The sequence below is a fragment of the Hibiscus syriacus genome, unplaced genomic scaffold, assembly GCF_006381635.1.
Source record: "Hibiscus syriacus cultivar Baekdansim isolate YM2019G1 unplaced genomic scaffold, ASM638163v2 tig00110670_pilon, whole genome shotgun sequence".
In the NCBI taxonomy this organism is placed as follows: domain Eukaryota; kingdom Viridiplantae; phylum Streptophyta; class Magnoliopsida; order Malvales; family Malvaceae; genus Hibiscus; species Hibiscus syriacus.
In genome coordinates, this window is record NW_024062818.1 from 87,456 (window position 1) to 112,737 (window position 25,282).

The 25,282-nt window shown below is 32.9% G+C and overlaps 3 protein-coding genes across 3 annotated transcripts; 2 read left to right on the top strand and 1 right to left on the bottom strand.

The window, feature by feature from the left end:
- The first annotated feature begins 4,321 nt into the window (after positions 1–4,321).
- LOC120137450 lies at positions 4,322–4,906 on the top strand. The gene has a single exon (XM_039153190.1). The coding sequence runs from the start codon at positions 4,377–4,379 to the stop codon at positions 4,800–4,802; it is 426 nt and encodes a 141-aa protein (XP_039009121.1). The 5' UTR covers positions 4,322–4,376; the 3' UTR covers positions 4,803–4,906.
- A 9,381-nt stretch (positions 4,907–14,287) lies between these two features.
- LOC120137457 (transcription factor GTE12-like) lies at positions 14,288–18,594 on the top strand. The gene is made up of 11 exons (XM_039153193.1): positions 14,288–14,306; positions 14,628–15,388; positions 15,602–15,665; positions 15,737–15,889; positions 15,984–16,048; positions 16,133–16,193; positions 16,272–16,355; positions 17,419–17,540; positions 17,663–17,729; positions 17,824–17,945; positions 18,183–18,594. The coding sequence occupies exons 2-11, from the start codon at positions 14,675–14,677 to the stop codon at positions 18,441–18,443; spliced, it is 1,713 nt and encodes a 570-aa protein (XP_039009124.1). The 5' UTR covers positions 14,288–14,306; positions 14,628–14,674; the 3' UTR covers positions 18,444–18,594.
- A 1,156-nt stretch (positions 18,595–19,750) lies between these two features.
- Positions 19,751–23,424, bottom strand: LOC120137424 (protein SRG1-like). The gene is made up of 4 exons (XM_039153173.1): positions 23,140–23,424; positions 22,635–22,876; positions 20,910–21,234; positions 19,751–20,170 (listed from the first exon to the last, which is right to left on the bottom strand). Exons 1-4 carry the CDS (start codon positions 23,404–23,406, stop codon positions 19,901–19,903), a joined length of 1,104 nt encoding a protein of 367 aa, XP_039009104.1. The 5' UTR covers positions 23,407–23,424; the 3' UTR covers positions 19,751–19,900.
- Between the last annotated feature and the right edge of the window lie 1,858 nt (positions 23,425–25,282).

Sequence of the window (25,282 nt, forward strand, 5' to 3'; positions counted from 1 at the left end):
TTCTTGCTCATGAATTAGTTAAAGGCTATGGAAGGAAATCCTTCTCTCCAAGGTGTTCTATGAAGATTGGCCTTCAAAAAGCTTTTGACTCTCTTCACTGGGTTTTATTTCAATAATTCTAAAAGCTTTTGATCTTCCATTGAGTTTTATTGGTTGGATTGAAGCATGCTACACTAAAACAAGATTCTCTATTTCCTTTAATGGGAGCTTGATTGGATTCTTCAAGGGAGCAAGGGGAATAAGACAAGGTGACCCTCTTTCTCCTATCCTTTTTGTTCTATCTATGAATGTCCTCTCTAGAATGCTTAATTTGGCTGCTGCTAGAGGCATATATGGTTATCACCCTAAATGCAAGAAAATAGGGCTCACTTATCTTTTTCCGATGACTAACTGATCTTTTATAAAGGAAATGTGGAGTATGTTGTTTGAGTCATTTATGTTCTTGATTATTTCTATGAAATGTCTAGCCTTAATTTTAATGCTGCCAAATGTGTTTTTTTTTTTTTGCTGCTAGAATCTCAGTCAGTAACCTTGGGATTAGTAAACAAATAACTAGTTTCAATCATGGTTGCTTGCATGTGAGATACTTAGGAGTTCCTTTAGTAACAAAGAAACTATCTGAAAAAGATTGTGAGATTCTTATTGATAATATTAAATCAAGGCTCCTATTCTGGTTTGGTTAACATTTGAGCTACGCTGGTAGACTAGAGCTCATCAGAGATGTTCTATTCAGCGTTGCTAATTACTGGTGTAGGTAACTTCTTCTGCCTCAATCTATAATCAACACGATTGAACAACTTTGCTCTCGGTTCTTCCGGAAAGGTTCTGACAAGGCTGCTTCTGGTGCGAGAGTTAGTTGGGCTAAAATTTGCCATTCGAAATATGAGGGAGGCATTGGTCTGAAGAACTTATTAAACATATTCTTGCAGGAGATGGATCTTTATGGGTTGTTTGGATCAAAACTTATGTTTTAAAGAGAACGACTTGTGGCTCATAGAAGGTGGTGCTAATCTCAGCTGGTGCTTAAACAAAATTCTTAAATTAAGAATAGAAGCATTACCAGCCCTTTAAATGGAGCTCTAAATATTAGGGATATTTGGCAGGAGATTAAGGTGAAGGGGGACAAAGCCCCTTGGCATATCTTGATTTGGTTTCCTCTTCACATTCCTAAACATAGTATGATTACATGGATGACTCTTTTAGACATACTTCCTACTCGTGATCGGCTTCAACGAATAGATATTACTACTATTGGGAATTATGTTCTTTGTAATGAAGCGATGGAAACTCGAGACCATTTGTTCTTTGAATTCCCCTTGGCTTCCTATTTATTGGAGGCCATATTGCTCCTAAACGGGTTAAAGAAAGTCACTTTGTCATGGGAGGATATGTTAGATTGGGCTTGCGGAGCTTGGAAAGGCAAGTCTCTTCTTACTACCATTTTAAAGCTTGCTTGGTGCGCACGTATCTATGCCTTGTGGGAGGAACGAAATCGAAGAATTTTTCAAGGTTGCTCTAGATCTGCTGATGATATTCTTAAAATTATTAAGGAGATTGTAGGTATCCAACTAAAAGGAAGGAACATTAATAGGCTTGATAGTGTTAATATAAATCTTTTTAATTCTTGGGGTATAGTTTAAACCGATCAATTGTTTTGTAAGTAGGTTGTACATAAGGTTATTGTGATCGGTGATTGGTTTTGTAGTAGAACTCTATTTCTTTGGGTAATAAAATGAAATTTTAAAAAAAATACTATTATTACTATATTTTAGAAATATTTATTTGATTTATTTATCACTAATTCTGTCATACATTATTTTTTATTTGCAATCCAATCACTAGGTCGAACGAGAATTTAAAATAAATAACTTAAACAAAAATATATAAGAAATAGAAGGTTTAATTATGGTTTTAATTTCTCCGATCTTCTCACATTAGAAATTACTAATTAAATATTGCTTTATAATAATATGTGAATAATATATTGAATAATATTTTTAATGGAAACTTATATTAAAATTATTTAATAATGTTATTATAAAAGATTTATTTTAGGCAAAAAAATGCATCAAAGGTCCATGTACTTTTGAAAAAAAAATCAATATGGCTCTTGTATTTTTTCCACTCAATGTAGCATTCTAACTCAGAAAATAAACACAATGTGGCCCTTTACCAACTTTTTTTTGTCGTTGGCCATTACAGTGCTGATGTGGCAGTTCAAGGTGCTAACATGACAGTCTATGGTGTTGAAATAACAGTCTAGGGTGATAGATTAATGTGGTAGTTGAGATGATATATTTACTAAATTGGTAACTCAAACATGGCAGATAGACTACCATATCAGCACCGGGGACCATCACGTCAACATCATGAACTGACACACTGGTATTGTAACGATCAACACCTAAAAACGTTGGTTTAAGGGCCACATTGGATTTATTTTCTAATTTGGAGGGCCACATTGAGAGAAAATAATACGAGAGACATTGATTTTTTCAAAAGTACAGAGATCTCTGATGTCTTTTTGCCTTTATTTTATTAATGATAAAAATTAAATAACTAATTAGATTAAATTAAAAGTTTATAGTTTATATAAAACCTAAAATTATATTTAATAATCGAAAATGTTAATTATTAGGGGTGTTCAAAATCGAGTACCCGATTTTTCACGTACCCGAAATACCGGGTACCCGATTCATTTTTTAATTTTTTTTAAATTATATTATTTTATATGTATATATATATATATAATTCTAAAATTTAAAGTTCTATAATATATAATTCACGCATAAAATTCAAAAATTCAAATTACATAATTGCAAAATATAATTAAATAAAAAAATAATTAAATTTCAAGTGTTTCCAAGTTAAAATAATTTTAAAAAATAATTTAGAATGTTAATGTGAAATAATTTAAGAATTAAAAATTTGGAATGTTATGGTAGGAAAATTTAAGAAATTAGGAATTTAGAATGTTATGGTGAAATAATTTGAAAAAATATATATATAATAAACTGGGTACCGAATCGACGGGTACCCGGTTAAGTAATATTTTGTGACTCGGGTCCCACCCGAAAACCTGAAAAAGTTAACGGGTCGGATACCTGACCCGGAATATCGTGTATTTTTTTAAAAAATACCCGATATTTTTTAACCGAATCGGTGGGTAATTAGGTCGTATCAACCTATTTTTGAAAACCCTTAATAGTTATCCGTTTTAAATATGAGATTTTAAGATTATTTATTGATATATATTTTTTTGCTTCTATGACTTCCGCTTTACTTTATATTGACCACGTTTGTAAATTCTTTAACGAATATCATGCAATCCAATTTAAAGAAAACTCTTTTGACAATATTATAAATTGAATTCTAATTACTAAAATCAAACAATTATATAATCTAAATCCTTGAAATTAAGAGTAAAATAGTTCGAATAGTACATGGATTTAGAGAGTGTAATTATATTCAAATAATATTGGGTACAATATACTAATAAACTTCATTCAGTTATGTATAAAAGTCGTTTTAATTACTAAATTTTATAAATTATAAAATAATTATTAAATTTAATAAATTATTATAAAATAATCATTAAAATTTTAAACAAAGTTAAAGTTTTATATTAAGACATTGTGAATGAATAAATTAGATTAACAATTATTTTTAAAATATTTTAACAAAATCACATCAGAGGTCTTTGTACTTTTAAAAAATCAAATATGATTTTCTTCTTATTTTTTTTCTTAACATGATCCTCCAACTCAAAAAATAAGTCTATTTGACCAATGTTTTTCATCATGTGATCGTTACTATACTGATGTAGCAGTTTACAGTATTGATGTGACGGTTCACGATGTTGACATAGTAATCCGCAATAATCGATAATGTGACAAATAATATAGCCGATGAGATAAATTGATAACTCAAACATTGCATATGTATTGCCATGTCAGTATCGTGGACCACCATATCAGCACCATGAGCTGTCACGTCAGCATCATAACGGTCAAAACACAAAAAATGTTGGTCAAAGGGTGACATTAAATTTATTTTTTGAGTTGAATGATTACAATGAGAAAAAAAATAAATAAAATGAAGGCCGCTTTGATCTTTTTCAAAATTATTGGATCTCTGACGTCTTTTTGTCAAATATTTTTTTATTATTCTTGATTTTAGAAAAAATATAAAAGAGTGGAGACTGCAGACGTCATCTGGAGCAACATGAAAATTTCAATCAATAGGGTAATTAGTACGATTCAGATTCGCTGTTATAAATCACCTTCCTTTTCCCTCGCTGTTTGTTTGCAAAAACCATCCAATCTCTTCCTTCATTAAAAAAAAAACTACAATAGTCGAATCAATCAGATCTCGCCATGGCTGCTGAAGAATTCCAAGAGTCCGAGGTTATATTTCCCGACAACACAAGCGACATTCACGCCACACATCATCGACAACACGATGGCGGCGACAACTTCGATCACCGAGCAGGATTCTCCAGAAACGGCAGCGTTTCACGTAGGAAAAACACTGAGATTACAAAGAAGAAGGTAACTATCGGTTCTCGTCCCGTCAATATTCCACGTCATCATCGCGACAGTGTTTTTCACTGCGGCGGAGATTTTGAGGAAGACGACAACGAAGAAGGAGAAATAGTGCCGCCGTACGTAATATTGGGGAGGAGAATCGCCGGAAAAATGGCGTTTTCCGTTTGTACGGGCAAGGGAAGGACGCTCAAGGGAAGATATTTGAGTGAAGTTCGGAATTCGATTCTTAGAATGACGGGATTTTTGGAACCATAATCAAATCATATTCTTCCGTTTTCTCTTTTGATTCTTAAATTATTCATTGTGGCAGAGGAGAATTGGATTAATTACAGTAACACAAAATCAACACGTTTCTCTTTTCTCTTTTTGCCTCCTGATAAATTTATAGTTTTTGTGCAATGATTAAATTCTGCAAAATTCCAGCAGCGGCAACGCCATTTTAAAGGAAAAAGAACACAGTTGGAGTTTTTGTCTTGGAATGGGACATGATCCCAACAGGAACAGCTGGTTTTTTTAATTGAGAAAAAGAGAAGAGAGATACGGGAAAGCAGATGTGATAAATTGATAACTGTCTGCTTTCTAAGACTGCAATGGAGTTGATGAGATCTAAGTTACCTGTTCTTTTTTTTTTTTGGTAATTAAATATCAGTTTCTCTAACGTTGAATAATTATCTATGTGAACTCGTCAGAACGAATGTATGGAACGGATGTTATCAAATTCATTACTGCATCATAATTAGTATACTTCACTCCATCATTCAACAATTCGTTCCACCATCTACCTATGTATGTTCGGATCATATTTACATTCTTAAACACATCATTTGAAACGATTGGAATTATCCCCTACTTTCCACCAAACCAACGTCTCATTGGCTACTATCTATCTTTTAACTGGCTATTAAAAATAAAACTTTAAATAGAATACGCCACTTTCAATTAATTATTAGTATATTGTAATATGTAGGACAGAGTTGAACATGTAGAATAGGGTGTTACGAGGATGATAGGCTCAATAATTTGGACATGTGATTTCCAATTCTTATTAATTACTCCACAATAGATAAGCATTAGTTCAGTTTTCCCCCGAATAAACTACCGCAATTTGACAACTTCCAACTATTACTAATTCTTTCCATGAGAATTAGACAATTGGCAATGTAAACCATTTTTTTATATATAATAATGTGATCCGTTTTATTATTCGTGGAAATTAATAAAATTAAAAAGTAATTTATTAAAATGAATCATTTTTTTAAAAAAATGGTTAGTTTTATTTGATATACGAGAAACCAAAAAACAAAAGATAAGAATCTTATTAAAAACCCTTCTTACACTTAATGAAGGAAAAAGAGTGCTCATGTCAATACATAGACCAACTTGAACCCGGACTAGAAACCGAAACGATTAACTAGATGATGAAAATATGATACAAAATGGAGGGTGTCAATAGGAGTATAGGACACGTAGAAGGTAGACACAGTGTGCATTGTTATTGTCCAGCACTGTCTTTTTCTTTTTCTTAATTTTCTTAATCTTTTAGATAAAGATGAATATTTAATTGAATAAAGTAAAAATTGATTTAAATTTAAATCAAATAATTTAGGATAAATCAACGGGTTTGTTTCAAGTGCTAAGTAGCTTGATATCGCTTAAGTAAGGTCTCAGGTTTGAGATTATATATACAAAAAATTCTTGTTGGGAGACTCACCCACCACAGTCAGGTGTGCGATCTGGGTCGATCCAGATTAGACAGGACGAAACCTTAGAACTAGAGTTTAACAAAAAATAGAATAAAAATGAATTGATTTGAATTTGGTCACGCCTACGTTTAAGTTTGCAAGTCGAATATTTTGGGATCGACCTTAGGAAGGAATAAAGATTAAAGATGCCTTACATTTATATGGTGTAAAGCTGAAAATTTTCTGTTAAAGTTTGCAAATCCCCAGAGATTTAATGATGAGTTAAGAAAACCAAGTATTTTAATCACATTCTTGCATATTCACCCATATAGGCTATCATTATAATATCAACTAAGGATCAAATTATAGAGATATGAATAAAGAAGATCAAAACTAAATTTATATTGCAAAAAGTTAAAATTAAATGAACTCTATAATTACATGTTAATTAATATGATAACCTAATTGCATGCTTCTTTTCTTTGTTTTTTAAAAAAACGTTTTGTATGATTTTATTGATCAAATGCATACAAAACAATACAAACAATTAAAAAAACTTCTCTAGACCTAAGTGAAGGAAAAAGAGTGTACTTAACGATGTCGGAACATGGACAAAAAGTAATAACTCGATACATAAATAACCACAATAGCCACCCTAGGATCACATGGGGGCACCCATGACATGTCAAAGTCTACCAATAACCAAGCATCCCAGAAAAATGAGAACACTACGAAAGCCCTTGGTCGAAAGCAAAAAGAAAGAAAAACCGAACATTTAACACATCGCACTCAACAATCTGCCGTAGGGCCGGAAGGACCCTAAGAAGAGCAATCAGCCGCAGTCATTATTCGACACAACCAAAGGAAGCCATGGATCAGGCATCACTTACATAAGTGTACACCAATTTTATCCGCCCAGAAGCACCAACTTACACTCCATTCTGGAGCTTTAGAACCTGCAAACCAATCTTCGAAGAAGCGATAACGGTTCACAAACAAGAAAACCCTGAACTGCCGATTTTCTCTACTGAATTAAACTAAAGGATAAGCCACTAACAGCCAACAAAAAGCTCAGCTAGATAATCCGAGCCACCAACAACCAACGCCGAAAGCAACAAACCCAACCAAAACAACAGGAAATGACCCAATAAAAGAACCAAAAAAACTCCTTGGTAAGGACGGCATTAGGCAAACTCAGGGATCCACAACAGCTTGAGACACCATGCGAGGCATTAAGCAACGTGTAAAAAACAGTTGTAAATAGTTATTCTGTTAGTACAGTTAGAAAGTTAGTTTGTTTTAGCTAATTTGTAAGTCAGTTAGATATCTAGTTTTTGTATAAATACATTTGTATGTAAGTTTATTGGTGTGAGAAATAAAAATTGAGGTATTATTCATTTTAACACGATTCCCATTTCCTTTAAGTACCTCTAGAACAGACAACCCTTTTCATTTAATCCATGTTGATCTTTGCGGTCTTATGGAGTTTCTACTCATAGTGGACATCGTTACTTTCTCAATGTTGTGGATGATTTTAATCGTATGACTTGGGTTTTTCTGTTGCGACTCAAAAGTGATGCAGTCATTCATTTAAAGTCTTTTTTCTGATGATTCAAAATCAATTCTCTACTTCTGTTAAGATAATTCATAGTGATAATGGGTCATAGTTCTCAATTCCGTGTGTTCTCCTTTGTTTTCTTCTCTTGGTATAATTTACCAGTCTAGTTGTGTTCGTACTCCCCAACAGAATAAGGTAGTTGAGCGTAAGCATAGCCATTTACTTGAGGTTGCTCGTGCCCTACGTTTTCATTCTAAAGTTCCTTTAAAGTTTTGGGGTGAATGTGTTTTGTTGCCTGCTATTTGATCAATATGTTACCCTCCTCTGTTTTGTCTTGGCTCACTCTTTTTGAATTGTTGTATAAAACGTTGCCTTCCTTATCTCATATTCGTGTGTTTGGGTGTCTTGCTTATGTAGCTCAGACACATTTAATTGATAAATTTTGTTCAAGAGATATTCCTTCTGTGTTTCTTGGGTACTCATCCACTCAAAAAGGTTACCTTTTATTTGATATTGAAAAAAGTTTTTTTTTTGTTAATCGTGATGTTGTATTTCACGAATCTGTTTTTTTAGTTTCCCTAAAAAATCTTATTCTTTTTCCCTACTCGGTCTTATGTGGATGATTCAATTTTTTTGGTTTTGTCTCAACCTCCTATATCTCCTGTTACTTCATTATCACCAGTTTTACCCGAATCATCAGGTTCCTCTGTTGTTCCTTTGCGTAAATCTTCTCGAGCATCTAGACCTCTAATATGGCTACAAGATTATTTGTGTTCCAATCAATCTTCTTCTTCTTTTCCCACTTGTAAGTACCATCTTTCTCACAACATTTCTTATGACCATTTACCTGTTCATACTCAATTATGTTATTTTAAACCTAGTTTGGATTAAAGCCATGCAAGAGGAAATTCAAGCCTTAGAAAACAATGGTACTTGGCCAGTAGTGTCTTTGCCTCAAAGAGTGACTCCCATTGGTTGCAAATGTGTATTTCGCATCAAATACAAGGCTGATGGCACAATTGAGCATTTTAAAGCACATCTTGTTGCTAAAGGTTATAATCAAAAGGAGGGTGTCAGTTTTGTTGAAATATTTTCTCCTGTAGCAAAATTAGTCACTATCAGGACTGTTCTTGTTCTTATTGCTATGAATGATTGGCCTCTTTTTCAAATGGATGTTCATAATGCTTTTCTCCGAGGTGATCTCTTTGAGGAGATATACATAAAGTTGCCTGAAGGATTTTGCAGCCAGGGGGAGATTATGGTATGTCGGTTGTGAAAATCTCTTTATGGTTTGAAACAAGCTTCACGACAGTGGAATTTGAAGCTTACTGAAGCATTGGTTGCTGCATGATATCAACATAGTAAGTTTGATTATTCAATGTTTACAAAAAAAGGAAGGTAAAAGATTGGTGGTGATGTTTATTTACGTAGATGATCTCCTATTATCTGGCAATGATTTAGCTTTGATTAATGAGTTGAAAGATATGCTAAATCGTAATTTTAGGATAAAAGATCTAGGAAACTTGAAATATTTCTTGGGGCTTGAGGTTTTGAGGTCAGAAGAAGGAATTTTGATGAACCATAGGAAATATGCTTTAGAGTTATTAAAGGAGACTGGTCTTGAGGGAGTTAAACCAGCTTTGACTCCTTTAGAACATAACTTAAAGCTTACCTCCACAGAATATGATGAACACTTGCAACAAATAGAAGATGAAATATTAGTTGGAGAAACCAACATTTCAAAGGTTGATTGGAAGACTAATATACCTAACACATACTCGGTCAGATATCACGTTAGCAGTTCATCATCTCAACCATTTTATGTAACAACCAAAAAGAACACATTTAGAGACAACATTAAGAATTGTTAAGTATTTGAAGAAAGAACTGGGACAAGGAATATTGTTAAAGAAAGCAAGCAAGAATCAATTGATAGCGTATTGTGATTTAGATTGGGCTTCATGTCCTATGTCACGTAAGTAGTAACTAATTTTTGTATAAAATTGGGTGATTCCTTAATATCTTGGAAATCAAAAAAGCAAAATACAGTAACAAGATCCTCAGCAGAAGCTGAATATCGAAGCATGACAGTTGTTGCAGCTGAAATAGTGTGGTTGAATTGTATTTTGTAGGAGTTACAAGCTGATGTCTCACGACCAGCAAGGTTGTAAAGTGATAGTAAAGCAGCTTTGCAAATTTCAGCAAATTCAGTGTTTCATGAAAGGACCAAACATATTGATATAAACTTCCATTTTGTTAGAGAAAAGATACAAGAAGGGATAATCAAGGCTAAGTATATACCTTCTGCAGAACAGCTTGCTGATGTTTTAACCAAAGCACTTGGGATACAACAAGACAATCATTTGGTGCGCAAGTTGGGGATGAAAAATGCTTTAATCCCTCAACTTGAGGGGAGGGTAGAAAACGGTTGTAAATAGTTATTCTGTTAGTACAATTAGAAAGTTAGTTTGTTTTAATTAGTTTGTAAGTCAGATATTTAGTTTTTGTATAAATACATTTGTATGTAAGTTTATTGGTGTGAGAAATAAAAATTAAGGTATTATTCATTTTAACACAACGGAAAAAAACCGCGAAAGGATCCCACATTGGTGCTTCTTTTCTTTGTTAATTACTGTTCATGTACATGTTTAACCTATCCGATCATTTCAAAATTAGTTGCATATATTTTTTTTAAACTTCTCCAATGTTTTTTAATGATTGAATTTTATTCTGTTGTAACGATTTAAATCTTTTTCGTTTCAAACGTGTGGCTAAGGGGAATTTTATTCGTTCGATTACAATAATTATTTTTTTCTAAAGTGATCCCCACTTTTTACTTTGCGGAAGTTACAAATTCTCTGCAGTATTCAAAAACTATTTCTTCATGACAGTAGTGGTGGTCTTCTCCGACCATCACCTTATCATTTTTAATTATTTTTATCATATTTACTATAATAAAACTTTTGGTATTTTTCTGTTGGCCATTTTGGTTGTTCTTTAAGTTTTTCTCTTACTTGTTTGATGCTCGGAGCCGTTGGCGTGTTCAGTTTATGTACGTTGCTTTATTTGTTAATGGTTTTGTTTATAGGCTATCTCTAAGCAATCATTGTTATATTTTATTTTCGATAGTCACGACTGTATTTGTTTAGTCTGTAATTGACAAGAAGTTTATTGATACAACTTTCGATAAATGAAATATCTTGGTTATTTAAAAAAAATTGTGTAATTATCGACCAATATAATGATTAAATAATTAATAGATTCATGTTTTTTCTAATGTTTAATAATCTTATCTGTCTCAATGTTTGATCGTAACTTCGTTTCTATTAACATGGACTTTGTTTTATGTTGGAAGGAGATTGCATTTCAGAAAAAATCTATGTCAATATTTAACCAGAGTAGCTACTACTTAGAGCAGCTAATAAAAGTATAAAAATAATAAAGATTAAATTATATCAAATTAAAATATAAAGATTGAAATCAAATTTTAGCATAATAAAATCACAAAATCATAGTTTAGATTTAAATAATATAAAAAATATTTGTTCAGCCAGTGAGACCATGTTGGTGTTGGCAAAGTTGAGGCCCCAACTCTTGAATTGCTCAATTTAGAATTATTTTGACCTAAATCTGAATAGTTCTATATGTTTATTTATGTATCATAATAATTTATTTTTTAATAAAAAGACAAATATAGCATTTTATGGATGTCCATTTGACCTATCTTTAAGAAAAAGAGAAGAAGACAATCCAAAACATATTCATGCAATATGTACACGATACTTATACATTTTAGTGTCTGAATTTATATTTAAGATTTAATTTAGTATACAAATTTATTTTGTCTAATTAAATATATAAAGTTATTTTTGTTCAAGTTAATACTTTAACATAACTTCATGGTTCAAATTAATTTAAACAAGTCATTTATCATAAGTATCAATTTGGCCTAAAAAGAATTTTAAGTACTAATTTGAATTAGAAAATTAAATTTGAGTACTAAATTGTATATTTACCCATAATATACATAAGAAGCAGTTTGTTTTAAGGAAAACTAGCTATCAAGCACCCAATGATTTGTGAAGTAAACTAAGTTAAGATAAGAGTGTGTTTGGTTCATAAAATGTAAAATTACCTTTGAGAATAAGATTATCGGAATGTAGTATTACTCTGGGAATGTTGTATTACCCTGTTTGATTTGTTTGACATGAATGTAAGATTACAGTGTTTGGTTAGAAGAATATAAGATTATTTGAATGCATATTTTATCAAATTATCCTTGTGATATATAGTTTTTAGCAAGTAAGATTTTAATATTAAATTATAAATATTTGAATGAAAATTTATAAAAATATTTTAATTATTACACTATCTATGTTTAAAGAAAATATACATTTAACATATAATTAATACAATTAGTTTATTAAACTTATAAATTTAAATAAATTTCACAAGTATTTTATTTATTTATACAAGTATAATATAATATGAAGAATAATATTGTGATCTCAAGTGGACAAATATATTAATTTTTAATGCATAAGATCTATTTTTTAATAAATCAAAATTAAATATTATTTTAAATAATTTATTTTTACAATAATAATATTTTTACATCATAAAATTATAAAATAATTAATATACTAAATATCAAAAATATAAAATAATTTTAACTACTCAAATTTATTAATATTTTATTAAATTAAACTACTATTATTAAGTTTATAATTTTGAGTAAAACACATACTAAGAATTGAGAATGATTTATATGAAGAAAAAAAATTATTTCAGAGGTATTTATGTCTAAAACGGTTAAAAAATTAAATTTGGGACATAAAACAGAGAGAATCGTGCTGCAAAGCATTTCATGTTAATTGGGTTACGCAACTCAATAAGTCAATATGATTGGACTGCTCCATTTTCGATATACCTTTACGTGAAGGTTTCGATTAGGACTTTTTCATACCCTAATTCTCCCAATTTCCATGGGGGAATCTGGTTTCTGATCCTTTTGGTTTTGGCAAAGGATTTGGTTGGTTTTTTAAGGCAAAAAAGATAGGTTCAGTTTGGGATTAAAGAGAAGAGTTGCACGTAAGTTTTTCCAAATTTTTTTTATAGATAAATGTAAGTTTTCCGATTTGAACATCAAACCTGTTATATATTAGTATATCCTACACGATTGTCGATCTTGAGAAAATAATTTACGAATTTTAATTGAAATTTTTAAAAACTTTGAAGGGATCAATTTAAAATGTTTAAATATTTTAGGGATTATTGAGATTTTATAAAATTGTAAGAGTCGAATCAACATTTTTAAAGGGCCTAATAATTTTTTTCAAAAGTCGCATGACCTTTGACATAATTCGTCTTGTAAACACTATTTTTCGTCCGAAACAAATGAAATAACCTTTAAATTCAGGTTAAATATGAATCTGGATCTAACCTGAATAGAATCCGGTTAATAATTTATTTTATTATTAAAATTATTATTATTTTTATTTTAAAAAGGAACAGCATAATATATTTCAATTTTTATATTATATGATATATATTAAAATAAATAATAAATATATTATAAACACGAAATGGATCGGGCTTAAGCTGGTCACGGAATCACCAGGGTGTTTGGATTCTGTAGGCCCAATCTGCTGATCAATTCCCTTTAGCCCTTTGCTTCCTTTTCTGGGTTCTTAGTTTGGTTCATATGTTTGAAGCCCAATTCCCCTTCTAATCTCCCCCGTTAACATCTGATTCCAAAATTCCACTTTTCAAAGTCTGGGATTTCTTCACGGACATCCATTATAAAATAATAAAACCCTATAACATATATATTCTCTCACTCTCTCCGCTTCTCCTTTTATTTTTGCTCATAATGATCTCTCACTAGCAATCGGTTTGTAGTTCGGCGCTCGCTTGGTTTGAGTTTCGGTATGTTTCGATAAACCCGTAATTTTCTCTTTTCTTTTTCTCCTCTGGTTTGAATTCTCTTTGGGTTTCTTTGATTTGTGGAACTGAGGTTTGGAATGTATGATTGGGTCTCGGGGTGTTTTTATGATGCGCTTCTTATTATCTCTCTTTTTAACCCTTATTTATATTTTTGTTGTGCACATGCATTCGAATCTTCTGGGTCTCTTTGATTTGGGGAGAATTGAGGCTTCGGAATGTATGATTGGGAATTCGGATTTCTCTATGATTGTACTTCTAATTAGTTCTCTTGCAAATGTTTTTATTTGTGGTGATGGTTTAAATTGAATTTGAATTCATCGTTAGTTCCAATTTTCCCTTATTTATGCAAAATTTCGAGCTCAAGTTACTGAATTGTATATTTAGATTGGACCTAACATACGTTAGGGATTTTGCAATGCCTGACCAAATTCAAATTTCGATATTATTCTTTTATTTTACGAAGTTTTGGTCTTTGTTGGTCAACGTGGTCCTAAGATTCTTCCGGTTATCTCTTAAAGAACAAATTAATTGGCTTTGTAGTGTTTTTGGGGATTCCCTCTTTTTTGGTTTTTGGTTTTTGGTTTTCATCTATTACCCATTCTGTTTCTTTTATATGACATGAGAATCCTCTGTTGCGCTTTGATTAACTTTTACTTCTTCCTAAGGTTCTTGGTTTTGCCCTTGGTTTACTTGTACGAATCAATGCTGCCATTGCATGCTACCATTTGTTTAACGTTTTCCCCCATAAACTTGTTTAATTATATGTGTAATGCTTTTGATACTTGTGTTGCCATATGTTAGTCATGATTTTTGGCATCTTTTATCGTGTAGCTGCTTCAAAAAATTAAGCTTTTGTTTATTTTATATTGTTGCCTTTTTCATATTGTCTGGCAGTGTGTAAATCTAGAGTGTGGTATATTTCAAGTTCTGTGGTTCACAAAATGATTGCTGCAGAAAGTGTTGTGACAAAGCATAAGTTGAAGATTAAGTTCCCCATTCTGAGGACTCCTGTGCCACAATCATTAGAGTATGGACAACAACAGAACAGCTCTTTTGATCGAAAAAGGAAGGCTTGTGTTGGGGATTCGAAAGAGACTCATGGTGCTTCTAAGCGTCGTCTGGAAGGGGTGATAATGGGTGGTCCACAAGAGAAGAGGAGAAAGATGGACCGCAGCATGACTCAACAGTGTACAACCCTACTGAATGCTTTGATCAAGCATCCAGCTGGCTGGGTTTTCAGTCAACCAGTGGATCCTATAGCATTAAGGATTCCTGATTACTTTTCAATAATAAAGATCCCAATGGATTTGGGTACAATTAAGTCCAAACTGGCGAAGAAAGCTTATATCAGCATTGAAGAGTTTGTGGCTGATATTAAACTGACATTTTCTAATGCCATGCTGTATAATCCCCCATCTAATAATGTCCATAAAATGGCAGAAGAAATTGATGAGTTTTTTGAGGTAAGATGGAAAGCTTTGGAGGAAAAGTGGAATGCGCATGAGAAAATTTCAAGTGTGCGACTGAAAGATGTTGGTGAATCAAGGCAGGAGTGTCCTAAAATACAGTTATCCCGAAAGAGCTCTTTGCCGAAGAAGTCAAAGCCATATGAGGAGAGGGCTGTGAATATGACTTTGAATGTAAAAGCAGTAGAAGTGAGTACTGTCTATTATATATATAAACAAGCATGCTTATGTACTCTTAATTGGTTTAATTTGATAGAAAAGGTTGGATTTGAACATTGCTTGCAAAATAAGTCAGAGTTAAGCACTTTAGTTCTGGCTTGAAATTATGCTGTCACTCATTTTATTTTGTTACCATAGAGGTCTGAGTTGCTTTTGATGCCAACTTTCTTGACTTGTTAACAGGTTCAACTTCCTAAACTGGCACAGAAGAGTGTCAGCAATTTGTCAGGAAAAAACTTGCAAAAAGGTATGAAGTGGCAGAATAAAGTTTCTGCTTTATGGTTCTTCATTGGAGCTAATTTACAATGCGTCTTGTAGGCACCAGTACTGCTAATGCTAGTGGCGGGTGTACTAATGGGTCTATCATTGCCAAGCCACCATTGTGCTCCAGTGCCTGCCAATGCTGTTCATGTGGCAGCATAAAGTGTCAATGTAGCATTCCATCTGATTCACACCGTGCATCTTCGAATGGTTTGTTGATAAATTCTTATGCTTCCTCTGGTTTGTCATTTTGGGCGGAATCTTTCTTTGATTTTCTAAGAATCTTACTTTTGGCTTGGTGTAGATGGGACTTCAGAAAGATTGTTGGGTGGAGATCCTAGAGTGTGTACTGCTGATGCCTCTAAACTGGTACACATGATTGGTTTTTTTTCTTTACTATTTTTATGATTATTTCCATGAAATATGTTACTAAAATTTTATATTACATTGTAGGACTGCCAAGCAAAAAGCACATCAGCATCACAAATGAGCAACTCTGATCCAGATTCTGATGGTAAGGAAATGTCTTGATTTATATCATGATTTTTCTTACCTTGACTCGAGTATAAGAATTCTTTCAAAAAATGTTAAGGAGCTGTAAGTGCTATTGATGAAGGGAATGTTCGTCTTAGCTCTCATCTTACAACTCATATAGCAGATGCCAGCTCTGGTGAAGGTAAGTTTTTCTGATGATGTTAACTGTTTAAGTTCTTACCTGTTTTGCCTTTTGTAACTGAAAAACAGTCTCGAAGATGACCCATTGTGTTCTGGTAATGCAATCTTCATAATTTTCTAGAAGGAAAAAATAAAGCATATTCACTATGGTAATCTTGGAGGTTTACACAAGGAAAGAACCAAGTGGAGTCCGTTGTTGAAATTGAGTGTTTAGAGTGTTGGCGAAGTTATAATTTGTGGACTAAAAGTCATGATATGTAGTACATGTTCCTTGTAGGATTGGATAAAACTGTTTGAATGGAAACCTATATCTTTATTGCAATTTTAGCCGTTTTGGTTACAGGGCTGAACTGTATAGTCCGGTATTGTTTGGTGCCTGTCTCCACTTTGTTACAGTTTTAGGTTTATGTACGACTGTTTTCCAACACTAGTGACTAAGACATAGTATTATTATGAAGGATATTTAAGTGGTTTTTCTTGGCTTTTCAAACACATCAACTATCCACAGATAATGGCCAATGGGGGGTATAGCTTCAATCACTTAAATACCATCCTAAAAGCCTAAATGAAGCTCATTACGTGGATGATTGCAAATTTCAAACTATCTTAAAACTGTTTGGTAGAACTTGATGATCGGTAAGGTTAAGAAAATTAATTTTTAAACTATTTAATCTAGTCAAAAGAAAATGATCTAGTGAACAAGAAATGACTTTTGGTCTCTAGCATTCAATTGACCCTTGAGCAAACCAGTCTATTTTGGTTTGTAGCTGATAATAAATGGAAAATATAGTCTTTTGATTCTTGTTCGACTTTTTCCCATTATTCTTGTGAAATGTAAAGGATGAAGCGCATCACATTTTGACCATCTGAATCAGCTCTGTCGTTTAATGACATAATGATAAAGTTCTTTGACGAAATTCATGCATCATGTATGTTATGCCTCGGCAGACTAGTTTCTTTCTTATTTACTATTGGAACGAATACCGCAACTAATGAAACTGTTCTAATGAATTAATTACTGATTCATAAATAACCGCTTCGTTGTTTTCAATTATTTGATGTAGTATTGTCAACTCCTAATTTTGGCGCACAAATGTCACCGAAGAAGGCGCTCCGTGCTGCAATGATAAAAAGTCGATTTGCAGACACAATTTTGAAAGCGCAGCAGAGGACACTACTTGATCATGTATGCTGGTTGTATCTTTGTTTGTTTTGAATGTAGCGCTGGGTGTTTTATATTCTATGATTGTGAACTGCTTGTTGTCTCGATGGCATTTAATAAAGATAACTTATGCTCTTATAATGTAGGGTGATAAAGCTAACCCAGTGGAGTTGCAGCAAGAAAAGGAAAAATTGGAAAGAAGGCAGCGTGAAGGTTATTGTTCTTCTAGTTCTTGACTTCGTTTGTTGAATTGTTGATGATTTACTGATTGTTGGAGGTGCCATTGTTATTCTTCTATTCTGTACAGAAAAAGCAAAGATTGAAGCGCAAATCAGAGCTGCTGAAGCTGCTGCCAAAATGAAGGTAGATGCTGAGTTGAAAAGGCAACGGGAACTAGAAAGAGAAGCAGCTCGACTTGCACTGCAGAAGGTTTACTTTTTCCTTTTTGAGTTTACTTTTTATTCGTACTTCTAGCAGTGGATTTAGAGTAGACCTGCCATTTTGTATGAGTTGGTTTTTTATCTGGTCAGTCTGGATCAGGTTACTTTTGAAGGTCAAATTAGGTTGTGTCGAGTCTTCCGGTTTGGGTCAGAATGATCAAAGGTTAGAGTAGAGCACTACAATAGTAAGCGTATTAAGTATTTGAATGAGCTTTGGATATTGCAGATGGAGAAAACAGCTGAGATTGAACAGAACCTGGAGATTCTGAAAGAACTGGAGATGCTGATTGGATGTTGTCTCTCTAGTTATCAATTTCATGGTCGTAAAACTGGACCGTGTGATAGAGAGGTCGGAGTAGCGTATGGGGTGGTAACCGGTGAGAATCCCCTGCATAAGCTCGGTTTGTTCTTTAAAGACGAGTTTTTGGATGAGGATGAAGCCATTCTGAATGAAGAGTTTGGTGAAGAGGGAGAGATACTGTCATGAAAGAATGGTTGGTAGTATTATATGTTCGCAGTCCTGTGTTCTGGATGGATGCTTGCTTAGTGAGAGTCGGTTAAATTTTAACAAAAACGAGAGGGTATTAATCAATTGTAAATGGAGCGAGTATTTTTGTAGGGAAGTGGTTATCTGAGTAACCAAAACACATTTACATGGAAATGCTGAAACATATGTAGCTTCCAACTAATTCAAATCTCTCATTGCTCTGATGGAAGAAATTAGAATGATCATTTGTTACACTTTTGTTGCCCATTTTTAAAAAAAAATATGTTTGGGTTGTTTACGTTATTGATTTGTTATGTTTTGGTCATGGCAATGTTAACAATTTTCTCCCTATATGGTCTCAATCGAAACAAGATATCACCGAATTTCATTCATAATTGCTGAACACTTATTTTTAGCCAAGGTCATTGATCCTGTTCTCCAGTTCATTTATAGAGGGTTTTCCATTTCATTCTGTGCTTTAAAGTTAACAATAGATGTCACACAATTATGATGGAGAAGTATAAGAACAGTTTAGACTTTACTCGATAACTGGGCAAATATTTCAAACAAGGGTCGGATTATAAATTACCATTTGTTGAAGAACATTTTGCACCAACCAGTCGAGGAAGGTTTTGGGCCGTGATGTTCACCCATGTTTTATCAGTTTGTTTGTTCACAAAAAATTATCATCGGGGTTTGTTTTAACAGTCGAGAATTCAGTGCTGTTACTGTTTAGTGATTCGTTTGTTAGTGATAGGAGTTTTAAATCATTTCCTGTTTGATTGGAGGTTTTAAGCACACTTGACTTGAGAACTCATCTCTAGTGAGAAGATCTATACCATTAGTGTTACCCTATATCGAATCTATCAACCCAGACACTAGAAGCAAACAAGAAGAGGAGAAACATAGAGCAGCACAAGGAGGGCGGTGCCGGAGACAGTATAGACTACGGCTGAATGCTACGTCAGCCACAAGTCTAGGGTCTGGGTTAAAAAAGAGCATAGAGTTTTTTTCCTTTTTTTTGAGAAAGAGAGTTTAGGAGTTTTATAATCGTGTAAGTGAATCCCACTTAGTCATATAAAACTCAGTTTTAACATAGTGGATGTGAATCCCTCCTTTATATTATAAATTAATTAGGTTACCATTGCACCACAAGCTTGATTCACTGTTTATTTAACCATCTATTCCGTCAAGTATTATCCAAATCATTGTTTAAAGCTTTTTTTATAATTTTATTATATAGACACAAATTACCCATACTTTTACACACCGTTCACTCATCATGCAATACACACACAAACAACCCTATTTTTCTTAGGAATCCCTAAAGATATATAGTAGCAGCTGGGCTCACATCTCAATTCATATATTTAACATCAAAGCTGCATTTATTTTCACATCACACATAGCATGTTATTACATGTATAAATGTAGGGTTTTTGAAGGTTCAACTCAAATCAGGCAGATTTGTCTTCTCCATTATCAGCGATCCTTATGTGTTGCAGATATGATTTTCCATTGAGCTTTTGAGAGAAGAAACCCTTAACATATTGGCCCAGGCTAAATCTTTTGAACAATGGAGGATTCTGAGGGTTTATCAAGCTAGGCGATGGCCCAACACCTACCTCAAATTTAGGGTTTATGAAGAAGGCTACTGACATTCTCTCCTTTTCTGCATTTGGTACCACCTTATGCTCTATGCTACGGTACATCCCATTGCTAAATATCTGCAATTCTTGATGTATATATATAAATCACATAATATATAAGGTTTGATTGAATCAAACATATTTAAAACTGTCATCTTGATTCTCAGTCATACTATAAACTTCAAAACGTTATGACATAGTCCTAATAGCATGGACTAATATTTAAATTTGGAGTGGTTTGAAACGTTTTTAGACAAAAATTTTTGGATTGTTTATTTAAGTCTGTCACTATCTTATAGTGGATATGACATGAAATATATTTAAACATGTGGATCAAATTATACACATTTATACCTATTACATAAATAGTTTACATCTGAATTGTTAAAAAGTAGTCAATTTTTTTTAACAATGTGATACAATTCATATACTTTTAAAATTCCTTCGCACACTAAATCGTATGATATTGAACACTATAAGTATGTTTGATTTTGCAAGATCATTCACTTATGTATTGTAAAAACAATAATGCTAATTGAACTAAACTTAATAAAAAATAGTCAATTAATTAATTAAAAAGATAATTTCTTTTGTTAACACATTTTAAAATATTCATTCAGCAAGTGCTTGTGTTTTAAGTATACTTCACTTTAATTTGAACTAACATATAACTCTGAAATTAATGATCAATTGATAGTTGATATTTTAATAATTTTTATTTTAAAATTTGAGCGATAAATTGATAAACTTTAGGAATTAACCCTACATAGTATTATATAACAAGAGAGAGAGATGAAGTGAGAGAAACGTTACCGACCTCTAGATTGTCTCCCACATTGACAACGAGGGCATTTGGGAGGAAGCTAATGGGGAACCAAACGCCGTCTTTGTAGATATGAAGACCGTCGACGCCGTTAAGCTGGTGGAGAATGGTGATGAGAGAGCAATCGGAGTGAGGCGTAATGCCCATCACTAGCTCCGGTTGCGGACATGGAGGATAGTAGGTCATCCTCAACGATTGCATCCCATCTTCAAAACACTCTGTCATTTCTCTCTCCTCCATTTTCAAAGCTTCCGCCATTAATAACAGAAGCTTCTTCCCAAGGCTTTGCACTTCCAAGATGTAAGATTCCAAGGTATTTCTTCATACGCAAAAACAAAACAAAATGTATATAATTATTGCATAACAAGTATTCATCAATCAGAAACTGGTAGTTGATATTATTCTATGTATGGTCTATGATAGATGTTTCCGTTTTTTTATATACGTATGTTCGTATACATACACAAGAGGCATGATTATTCATATTATATATATTTTTTTTATTTTATACTTTTTAAGATAATTGAATGATTGAAAATAGATTATTGAGATTAACATTATAGAATAAGAATATATTCACAAAAATAAAATAAAATAATTTCAATCACATATTTTTACTTATCTATCGATTTTAAAAAGTTACAGAGATAAAACTCTTATATTAAGTGTGACTAAATCCTAACCTATATGTTTATATATAAAAACAAAATGTAAGCAACAAATGTCTGTCTGTACGTTATTGTGGTTGAAAAAAAATTCTTTTATGTCTGCTAGTTAATAAAAGCACGTGGAGGTGGAAACTTATATTAGGCAAAATCAATGAGATAATGCGTTGAATTTTTTTTCACGAGATAGTGCCCTCGCCAGATTAATTGCTCAGATAGGGTGATCTCTACAGTCCCACGTCCCTGGGGGTAGGTCGCCATGCACGCCCAGCGACCTACCAGGTCGCCATGCACGCCCAGTGACCTAGGTAGGTCGCCATGCAATCCATGTAGCCCCCAAAGGTCGCCATGCACGTCCCAACACGCTGGGCATCCGAGGCCATCCGACCGAGGCCATCCGAAAGCATCCGAGGCCATCCGAGAGCATCCGAGGCCATCCGAGAGCATCCGAGGCCATCCGACCAAGGCCATCCGAACGAGCTATGCGAGGGCAACCGAGCGAGCTATGCGAGGGAATCCGAGCAACCGAGCGAGGGTAGGTCGTCATGTACTCCGGGCGACCTACCCTCGCTCGGTTGCCCGGATTCCCTCACATAGCTCGCTCGGTTGCCCTCGCATAGCTCGTTCGGATGGCCTCGATCGGATGGCCTCGGACGCCCAGCGTGTTGGGGCGTGCATGGCGACCTGGTAGGTCGCTGGGCGTGCATGGCGACCTATATGGGGACTGTAGAGATCACCCCATCTGAGCAATTAATCTGGCGAGAGCACTATCTCGTGAAAAAAAAATTCAACGCATTATCTCGTTGATTTTGCCCTTATATTAAGCATTTTAGTTATGTGATAATTAATCTATATACTGTCATCAACTCATCATGACCTGTATTGCTTCAAACAGAATCTGTAGACTATAAATGTTTTTTTAAATGAAATCTATTAAGTGAACTTAATATTTATAAACGGTATTGTTATTTCTTAAGTGGTTTTGAGTTCGAATAGTTGAGTCGGTAAATTTTACGTTTTGAATGACTAAAAAAAACAGGTAAAAGAGGGAAACCTCAAGGATGAAGGGAGCTCTGGGAAGAGATGAGGCTTTCGTTTGTGGATAGGGTTAGTGGTCATAAGAAACCTATCAGCCCAATCAAGTTTCCCCTCATCTCTCTCAATGTTCCCATACCCTTCGGCATCACCTTCCCTCATCTTGTACTTCATCTTCTCCTCCAATGGAAGTTTATAGAATCCTTCAACCTCTTCCTTCACCTCCTTCAAGATCGAGCTGTTAACCCCATGGTTCACCAACTACAACCATGCACAGTAAAGACACAAGATTTTATGTTAGTATGCAAGGATTTAAAATTTTTATATTAAAAAAATCAAGGGACCCGAAATTATAAAATTTCAGGAGATACGAGTGTGGCTGCACGCCCAGCATCCGTACATCCCTGACCATGCAAAAGCAGCATCACATGCAGGTTTATGATCGCAAACCCTTTATTTTCCTTCTTATGTATCTGTGTGTATATATATATATATATATATATATATATATATATATGTTTTACCTGAAAGAAGCCCCAGTCTTTGCACGTGGAGTGCAACTTTTCGAGTTCAGCATCAAAATCTTTCCCAGGAACGAATCGATTCATGTCGATGATTGGGAGCATTTGGGAGGGATGGCCACCGTAAGGGGCGGAGAGAACAAGTTGCCGGTGATCCAAACGAACATAGTGTTGTGGGATTGTTTTGATAGGCTCTTTGACAAGCTCTTGAACCGAGGAACTAGAGCTGTTAAAGCTAAACTGATCTTCTACGCTTGATGTTGCTGCCATGGTTGTTGCTTAAACTTGATCGATATAATGCCACTCAGTGCAAGGATATTTATAGGCGAAACATTAGGTTAAAATCAATGAATTTTATCCCGTATAATCAGAAACTCCAAACGTGGTTGACCGGCGAGAAAAAGAAAACGTGGCTCACCGCAATTTCTACAGACATTTTCTTATTAATAAGCTGCATGTGACTTTCTGTACAAGTTACACAAAGTACATTTTCATTTTCATTCTTCTGGGGATTACGTTAATTAGATACCCTAAACGTAAAAATAAATTTAGTATTTAAAGTTATTATATTACCAAGAATTTGAACCTAAAGTAACTTGTATCACTTGAGCCAAACTCCTATTAGAACAATTGGTACATTTAAACGACTTATGATAAACTTCTAGAACTAATAAAATTTACACACGTGAATAATTTTATATAAATCGTGATATTTTTAAAAAATATCATTGAATTCGATTATATTCCTGAATTTTTATGCCTATAAATTTGAGTTATACCGATTTGATATTTATATCATATCAATAAAAAATATTTTTTATATAGATATTTGGTGTACCATCAGTTATTAATATTAATAAATATTATAATACATATTTTTTAAAAGATTTATAAATAAATATTAATAAATTTATTTAAACCTAATTAAAATCAATTATTTTTATTATTTTTCCAACCCCTCATCAAATATTATAATACAACTTTTTACTTTAGGGTTCTCTAATTTTTTTGAGAAAATAGCGTACAGCAAACAAATTTTGTTCTTCTCGTGCTTTATTACTATTGGTTAAAGAATTTTCAAAGAATTTTGGTTAAGGAACTCTTAAAGAATTTTATTTTTGGTTCTTGAAAACTCAAAGAAAATCTGCACAATAGGCGAAGAAAAAATATAAGAATTATTATAATTATTTTATTTAAATTTGATATCTCTGCTTATAAATTCTCTAAAAATATTTTATTTTACTTGTTGATGATGTATTTTACATTTAGGCACGAGACATACACATCCACCGTATATCAAATATTAGCTCTATCTATAATTAATTATTTATACAGGTGAGCTCATACTTTATATTCTTGGGTTAATTATGATTTTAATCCATCTACTTCGGTTAAATTAAGATTTAGTATATATACTTTTGTAATGTTATTAACATATTCAATTTGAGAACATCATTAATTATTTCTTAAAGTACATTAAAATCTAATCAACCAGTTTCAATCAACGAAAATTTTACATGTTATTTGAGTGCTTAAATCTATTTTGAGAAAATTCTACATATTTTTTTATGATGATAGCTAAAGATACAATCAATTTTAACTTATTAATTATTTACAAAAAATAGAAGAATTAAATTATTAAAATTTGATTACATTTATCAACTTTTAATTTGTTTTTGGGTTTAAGCTGTTATTCTTATTAAAAAGTGAAAATTTCCAAAATTATTATAAAGTTTATAACTATCATAGTAAACTAAATGTATAATTTAGACATTTTTCTATAACATAAAAACTAGTCATTCTAGATCATATACGAACCTTACATGGAAAAGGTTAAAAGCATAACCAAAAGACTCAAAAAAATAGATATGAACAAATCTGACTATATCGATAAACAAACCACAAAAGATAATTAAACTATTAAAAGATCACCGAGAATAATAAATTAGAGTCGAATGTCATGAGAAATGATCCACGAACGTAAAATCATGTATCAAAATTTAATATGAAGCTCCATAGAAGGGAATAAGATTTCAAATAAGCGTCATCTTGATCAGTTGTGGCGTTGTAATGTCTAATCATGAGAAAATATAAAAATAAAAAATCCAAACGATCGAGAAATAAAACAAAAAATATCATAAAGGGA

Bases quoted from the DNA above. Each gene is read 5' to 3' on its own strand.
- LOC120137450 (XM_039153190.1), top strand. From the start codon at position 4,377: ATGGCTGCTGAAGAATTCCAAGAGTCCGAGGTTATATTTCCCGACAAC.
- LOC120137457 (XM_039153193.1), top strand. From the start codon at position 14,675: ATGATTGCTGCAGAAAGTGTTGTGACAAAGCATAAGTTGAAGATTAAG. The intron at 15,890-15,983 runs GTTTGTTGATAA...GGCTTGGTGTAG, and splicing joins ACACCGTGCATCTTCGAATG to ATGGGACTTCAGAAAGATTG. The intron at 16,049-16,132 runs GTACACATGATT...ATTACATTGTAG, and splicing joins CTGCTGATGCCTCTAAACTG to GACTGCCAAGCAAAAAGCAC.
- LOC120137424 (XM_039153173.1), bottom strand. From the start codon at position 23,406: ATGGCAGCAACATCAAGCGTAGAAGATCAGTTTAGCTTTAACAGCTCT. The intron at 21,235-22,634 runs GTTTCCCTCTTT...TTGCGTATGAAG, and splicing joins GAGCTCCCTTCATCCTTGAG to AAATACCTTGGAATCTTACA. The intron at 20,171-20,909 runs GTCGGTAACGTT...CAAGAATTGCAG, and splicing joins ATGTGGGAGACAATCTAGAG to ATATTTAGCAATGGGATGTA.